General features: G+C 44.8%; 1 protein-coding gene across 2 annotated transcripts; it reads left to right on the top strand.

Moving 5' to 3' along the window:
- Positions 1-1,350: 1,350 nt before the first annotated feature.
- LOC125941608 (uncharacterized) lies at positions 1,351-3,125 on the top strand. Of its 2 annotated transcripts, none has more exons than XM_049659271.1 (2): positions 1,351-1,560; positions 2,378-3,125. In XM_049659271.1, exons 1-2 carry the CDS (start codon positions 1,406-1,408, stop codon positions 2,961-2,963), a joined length of 741 nt encoding a protein of 246 aa, XP_049515228.1. In that variant the 5' UTR covers positions 1,351-1,405; the 3' UTR covers positions 2,964-3,125. The 2 variants fall into 2 exon arrangements, with proteins under 2 accessions (XP_049515228.1, XP_049515229.1); XM_049659272.1 differs by having other exon boundaries at positions 1,351-1,592.
- Positions 3,126-7,466: the final 4,341 nt, after the last annotated feature.

Here is a 7,466-nt window from a genome sequence, read left to right as displayed (position 1 = left end):
TTGCAATCAAAACTGTTTGGAATCATTTTACGTTATAGCGCCCCAGGTGTGTTTGTATTGTCTTTTTTATTATTTTATTTTATTATTCGTGTATACTTATCTGGCGATAAATATCTGTTTTTTTTTTGTTTACTCCCGACTCTGACTCTTTTCACTCTGTTCGCTTGAGTACGGAACGACCAACCGGCTTGTATACCCCGTCGATTGACTTCGCGCCGACGATGAATGGGTGACAGCTATGGCACTTATGCAAACAAGTATAATGTCATGCAGCCTAATTTGGCCGATGCGTTTAAGTGTCGTGCTTATCCTCGAGAAATTTATAGTTTTTGATGTAATGCTGTAGAACGAGAGTGTGTGCTTTTTGGGCCAAACTCGCAGCAATACAGACCCATATTCGGGAATTTTTCAATTACAAATAAAAAGATTTCCTTTCGCACAGGTTTTATCCTGCTAACAACAGCTTTGTCGGATGGCTTCTCCTTTTTCTGGCGTTGGTAACGCTTCGAGCTTCCGGCTTGAACAAAGTGCATGCAATATTGGTTTATTAGTTACAGTCGTGATCAATGTGAAAGGGAACCCCTAATATGTTTTTTTCAGACGGCCTTAGAGATTAAGCACACATCCCCTCGAATAAAGTGTTCAGTGATACTAAAAGTTCAACCGAAATATTATTGTTATGTATCAAGTTTCTAGATTTGAACCCATAGACTACGAGTTATTATCGTTTAAAAACGACTCGATGTTTGCTTTCATATCGATGATGACTGTACCTTACGGGCAGCTCGCGTTCATTAGTATGCAGCAACATTTGTCTTTGCAATATTGCAGTTTCATTCAGATGTCTCAAAGCACAACTTCTTTTCTTTGTTTGTTGCCTACCTTATTCACGTATATCCTTTTTATTTATTTTGCATACAAAGCCGGTTATAAAATAGTCAAACAAAGCTTGTGAGATTACTTGAGATTCAAGCACCAAGAACTGCTTCAGAGGATCACACTTGTTAACCACTCGTTTCGCCAGCAAGACGTAAAACAGGGGTGAGCGAAAGGTAGCAAGAAGCCCACTTGTTTCAGCGCAAGTAGCGCACAATCTCCTGCGCCGAGTTATCAGCGGCGTTCCCTCTCCCAAACCGTTTCACCACTGCAATATATATATATAGTAGCGGTGCCTTCAATAAATGTTGTTCCACCACCAGCTAGCGTCTCGTTGTGCTGCTGCCTGTCGCGGCCGGTTACTACAGTGGCGACGAGGGTGGGACAGAATTATTCGCAGTTGGAGAGAGAAGCATTGGCACTTATTTTTGGCGTATCTCGTTTCCGGGATTATCTTCTAGGTCGGCACCTGGTCACCGACCATCAACCCCTGCTCGGACTACTGAGGCCTGATCGCCAGACACCAACGATGGCGGCAGCTCGCATTCAACGGTGGGCACTGTCCCTGGGCGGCTACCAGTACAAGCTGCAGTACGTGCCTGGAAAGCAACTACTGACAGCCGATGCCCTAAGCAGACTTCCAGTAGAGGCGACTGGGCCAACGTTGGATGGCGACCCACCCGAGTACGTCTTGTCATTGGAGGCCCTAGATGAAGGTATTGTAACGACCCACGAATTACAAGAGCTAACCGCCAAGGACCCAGTGTTAGTCCGTGTCGCACGCTATATATTGCATGGGTGGCCGCGAACGGCTAAAGGAATGGAGAAGTCGCAGCTGCCGTTCTTCGACCGCAAGTTAGAGCTGTCGTGGGCCCACAAGCTAGTCTACTGGAGAAGTCGGGTTGTGATACCGTCTGCGGCACAAAAAAGGATGTTACAGCTGCTACATGAAACGCACCAGGGCTCATCGGCCATGAAATCGGTCGCGCGGTCGTTATTCTGGTGGCCGGGTGTTGACAGGGACATAGAGGACGTGTCGGCACAGTGTGAAAACTGCGTGCAGAATCTACCCATGCCGGCAGCAGCCCCGCCAGTAAGTTGGCCCAAGACCTATGACAAGTGGTCTCGGATCCACATTGATTTTGCAGGGCCAATAGCAGGCCAGATGATACTTGTGGCGGTTGATGCGCATACTAAATGGATTGAAGCGGTTCCCATGAGGCACGCGAACACAGCTTGTACTAGTTCGCTGTTTGCGAAGCATGTTTTGTCGGTTCGGAGTACCGCACACAATCGTGTCTGATAATGGCACTCAATTCACAAGTCAGGAGTTCGCCACGTTCGTAACAAGGAATAATATTGTGCATTTGCGCACAGCGCCATTCCACCCGCAGTCGAACGGAGCTGCCGAAAGAGCGGTTCGAACCGTGAAGGATGGATTGCGCAAGATGACACAAGGGGCGCTGGAAGATAACCTCATGCGACTATTGTTCAATTACAGGCGTACCCTCCAAGGGGAAGGAAAGTCTCCTGCGGAGTTGCTCCTGGGCTACCAACTACGTTCGCGCCTGGACACGTGTTTGCCGCCCAGGGCCACAGGTTCAGCAACAGGTACGGATGACTGGGCTATCTCACCAGGCAGCAGAGTGTATGTGCGGAATTATGGCACCGGCCCAAAGTGGGCGCCAGGGCACGTGCAGTCTACGTCTGGAGCCAGGATGGTAAAGGTGGAAACTCCAGCCGGAGTAGTGCGGCGCAATGTCGACCAAGTCCGCCACCGTCGTGAAGGTACCACTGGAGGGAATGGTTATGACGCCATTGCAAGCGAACAGTTGGACGGGCTACTTGACACAACTGGCACTGCCTCTTCGACTCACGTGACAAGCACGGACCCGGCAGCACCAGAGCATCGCGCGGTAGACGTGGAAACGACCGCGGCTGAACAGCCACCGACGGGCCACATTGACGAACCAACTCGACCGACGCAGCAAGTTCCTGACGTCGACGCGACCGCCGAAACGACTGACCCAGCACAGACTCCACTACGGCGATCGACAAGAACTCGGAAGCCGATAGACCGGTTCTAAATTAAGTTGGAAGGAATGTTATATTGTCTGTTGACGTTGCTGCGCACCAGCCAAGCCAGCTGTGCGCGCGCACGCTTTTTGCACCCTCTCGTCCGTATACCCTTTCCACCCTCCGGCTCCTGCGCCGAGTTATCAGCGGCGTTCCCTCTCCTAAACCCTTTCACCACTGCAATATATATATATATATATATATATATATATATATATAGCAGCGGTGCCTTCAATAAATGTTGTTCCACCACCAGCTAGCGTCTCGTTGTGCTGCTGCCTGTCGCGGCTGGTTACTACACAAACAAAGCTTGTGAGATTACTTGAGATTCAAGCACCAAGAACTGCTTCAGAGGATCACACTTGTTAACCACTCGTTTCGCCAGCAAGACGTAAAAGAGGGGTGAGAGAAAGGTAGCAAGAAGTCCACTTGTTTCCGTGCAAGTAGCGCGCAACTATGTTGTGCTACTTTCACCTGAGCGCATTTGAAAGCTACGCCCGTGTCCTTCAGGCGTAACGCTTACGTAGAGCGATTAATGGGTTCATTCTAACTTTTACTAAGTAGTCTATTGTTAAATTGGTGATAGTCTTTGTGTGCTTGTGTATGTGTGTATCGTGCTATTCATATTTTCGTCTTTCTTTTCTTTTTTAATTTTTTATTGGGTAACAAATTAGAAGCTTTGGGGTAGCCAGCTCTAGCAAAGTCTGCTTTCCCATGTTGTTACATCTTAAAAATATTTAAAGAAGCATTAGTGAGGGAAAATTCACTTTCTCAGCTCTAGCAGAGCTTTCAATAAAAAGTTTTAAGTTTCAGTTACATATTGATCTTAGCCTTATACAATGCGCAATTGTTTTAGCTTGTGTTATTATTCTGCAGTATCTGTTATGCGTGCTTGTACCAGTGTACCGCCCTCCGAGTGCCGAAATGTGGCCGGAGGAGAAGTCTTTCTCGGGTCAATTAGAGTTTCACCTTCCCTTTCGGTATGCTTTATACATTTGACTGCAGTGCAGCTGATGAGACTACGTTCACAAAAAATAAATAAACAAAAATCGCTTTACTTCGAAGCTTCTTCCAATCTCCGTATAACCTCCGGTTGCGCAATACAAGAAAATGGCATTGTTATGATGCATGCCTCTTCATTCTACCATGCGCCTTTGAAAGTTCCTAAGCGGCATAGTCGAAAGAGTATACACCGTACAGAAACCATTAGGTCATCTCTGTTAGCAAAGAAATTTACTTTTTGGTTAGCACCATTAAGAAGGCCTTCCTTTTTATCAACAACATTGTTTTTAACAAATATATGTAACTGTGCATGTGACGTACAGCACTTTATTTCAAGGTACCTGTAGAGCATGCAGAGTAACCTATACGATCGCCAGATATCCTTATATTGCATATTTTGAGCCATCAGGCAGAATGTATGATGCGACACACATCTTACTCCTTCATCAACCTGCCGACAAAATAAAAAAGCTACCCGCCGATAATTTTGAAAGACCTTCACGTGCCAAGAACCTGCATGTGACGTAAACATTGCAATTTATATATTTTCCCAAAGAGTTCTCAGAATCATCACTTTTCTTTGCGAGTTGTTTTCCTCGTCCTCATTTCAGGATTTCCGCTACATTTTAAAGCAATATTTTTCGTGTCACATGGTCATCGTGTATTGCTAAAGCAGCGACAGCCTAAAGATAGCCGGGTACAAGGTATCCCTTGCCAGATATTGAATACATTTCCTTCCCGAAGTATTTGATTTACGAGGCTCTAGTGGCTTACCGCACATGATGCTTCACACCTATTGCAGGCTGTTCTCGCGAGCGAACGGCCATAAATTTGTGTGCAAATGTAGATAACGTCCAGGGTGACAAATTACTTTTACTTAGTGGTATGAAACAGACAGGTCAGGTGACCACGCACTGGGGAAAATGATGCATGAATATACTGTTTCCTTTCCTCTTTTTCCTGAAGTTCAGAACGTTTTATGGGTACTGTTTGATCAATACGTCGTACGATCCTTTCTAAACGCTATAACGGAAACGCATTCGAGCAAAGCGGAGGATTTGGCAGTGCATGAGGTTAGACAATTAGCAGGCTTTAGATGAACTACATTTTTGTCTTACAGTGCACATAACCTAGGCCTATTGTAAACAAATCTAACAAATGTAAACAAAAAAATGACCTACCATTTCCATTTTTTAAAAGAGCTTACATCAGATAAATAGCATAAATAGGCACAATAAAGTGCCTTACTGGTTCTTGCACACGACTGCTCACCTCTGGCATAGAAAGCGTTTAACGTTTCAAGGCCGAGTCTTTTGATTGTCTAAAGTTTAACGAACTCCAATCGACAGTTTTAATGCCCCAGGACACCATTTCCGCAGACCTCAGAACAACGAAGGCAGGACAAATCCTTCAAAACAAAAGTGAAGCTTAGAAAGTGACAAATCGTCTTTCACATCAGCCAGGGTTGTCTATCTGCATCCCAAATGCGTCATTGTCTTGCTCTCCTGTGTTTTCAGGCACTGCTACTTTCTGTAAAGGCACGCTTAGTCGCAACTAAGTGTAATCGAAATGCGTTACCGTGTTTGCCGCGCTGGTGACTGTTTCACAGCAAACTCGTTTTGTTTAGTTTTCTTTCTTTCTTTCAAGTACCGCGTTGTCAATTTATTTATTTATTTATTTTGTATTATTCTATTTTATTTTATTTTTTATTGTTACCATAAGGTTGCGTTCCTTCCCTTATGATGAATGTTACGGATATTTGGCATCCACCGAGTTTTCGTCCCGCATTCCGCGTTTACCCATGACTTAACCACGCATCCATTCATATTTTGGATTGCTGGTCTCATTTTCACTTACCTTCAAATTTGGCAAGCAATCGATTGTTTTTCGTCGAAAGCGCGGCATTCGTCGTATCAGTATGGTAAGAAAGTTCTAGCTTCGCAATTGTTTTTTCTTTGTACACATCAATCTTGCTATCATTGGAGGTTGAGTAGTTTGCACATGAAGTGCTTTAGCGAAAATAAAACATTTCAAGCACTCCATCAACGGTGTTCGCGCTTCATCTGAGAAATTTCATTCTGCAGGACAGCAATGAGAATTACTGTGGATACAGCTTTCTGTTGCTCAAAACGTGCTATATAAAAGTGTATTTCCGAGCGTGAAAGAAGACCGCAAATGCACGCAAAGTGCCTCGAGCGGCCAGTCGCGCGGCAATTCTGCGTGTATTCGCGGGCTTCTCTCACATTCGGAAAAACACATTTACGTAGCACGTATTGAGCAACCGAGAGCTGTATCGGGAGTTTTTCATGTTGCTCTACAACTTTCTAATTGACACTTTGACAATTAGGGCAGTACTTGTCGAGTTAGATAAATAATTTTAATTACCTAACTAAATCTAAGTAACGAAAAAATTACTGGCTGCTACTACACTGTATTGGAAACAATACGCACTAGGTTTGCTTCGCGAAACGCCGTTTCATTTTTTTTCAACCGTGCTGCATGATAGCTGGGACACCCTGTATAAGTGCCGAAGCTATGTATAGCCGTCCGAACAATAATTGAGAACTCCTGCCTTTTTTTTCATAAGTATGTAGATTACTTTCTCGCTAAATTTTCAGACTGATTTGCTTGCTTATGCTTTGCGGCTGAAAAAGAGAACATAGTGTTTAGTCTCGCAAAAACCTGAACTATAGTTAGGTCAGAAAACTAAGTAAGCGATATGCAGTTCTTAGCTTATTCGAGTCCCATGCTCGCGATTACACAGCAAATGTGACAGCAAACTGAATTAGTGTGCTGATTTCCAACTCGAAAATCAGGCTTCTAAAGAAAACTTTCCCACAGGCAAGCCCGGCTGTTATGAAAAGTTCGTATAGCTGCAAACGCTCCTGTATGATTCTTTGCGTGAAGAAACAGCGTGTGCGTGTGCTGTTTCAATAATGCATAACTGATAATCCAGGGCGTCCGACCATTTCGGGTGTGCCTACAGTGGACAAAAACCGCGAAGGGGCCGGAAGAAAAATAGAATGTACTGTTACTGTAAAAAAAGCAAGGGTGAGTAAACCTAAATCAAACCATATTCCCAAGGCGCAATGTAAATACACCCAAATGAAGGAGGGCTTGCCGATGTACTTTTGCTTCGCTGCCTACCTGCACAATGTATGTGAGCCACGGCCAGTTTTTACCGAGGCGGCTGTTGCGGTTAACATTTTTCTATTTAATCAGATATGTTTATTTCCCCACCACGCAATCGTGTTTCGCTGTTTTACCGCGCAGAAGCCGTTCTGCGATTTCCAATGCCGCTACGCCAAAGCTGCAAAGACAAGAATTATGCTATCTGCACCAGGCAATGTTTAAATGCTACGCAAGTTATCTTACTTACAAGTGGTACTTACAATACATACAAGTAATCACCGTGTATATTTGCCTGTTACTTTACCTTCCCTTCCCTGGACTCTGCAGGTCCCTCTTGACCCAGCGAGGAGTAGCAGGCTACCGTAGCGATTTTCCTAGCT

The sequence above is a fragment of the Dermacentor silvarum genome, chromosome 11 (genome assembly GCF_013339745.2).
Source record: "Dermacentor silvarum isolate Dsil-2018 chromosome 11, BIME_Dsil_1.4, whole genome shotgun sequence".
In the NCBI taxonomy this organism is placed as follows: domain Eukaryota; kingdom Metazoa; phylum Arthropoda; class Arachnida; order Ixodida; family Ixodidae; genus Dermacentor; species Dermacentor silvarum.
The sequence above is the reverse complement of the archived record's forward strand: the minus strand, read 5'-3'. Positions and strand labels throughout refer to the sequence as shown.

Excerpts from the sequence above, each read along its gene's own strand:
- LOC125941608 (XM_049659271.1), top strand. The coding sequence starts at position 1,406 with ATGGCGGCAGCTCGCATTCAACGGTGGGCACTGTCCCTGGGCGGCTAC. Across the intron at positions 1,561-2,377 it reads TTGGATGGCGACCCACCCGA|GCGTACCCTCCAAGGGGAAG; the intron begins GTACGTCTTGTC and ends GTTCAATTACAG.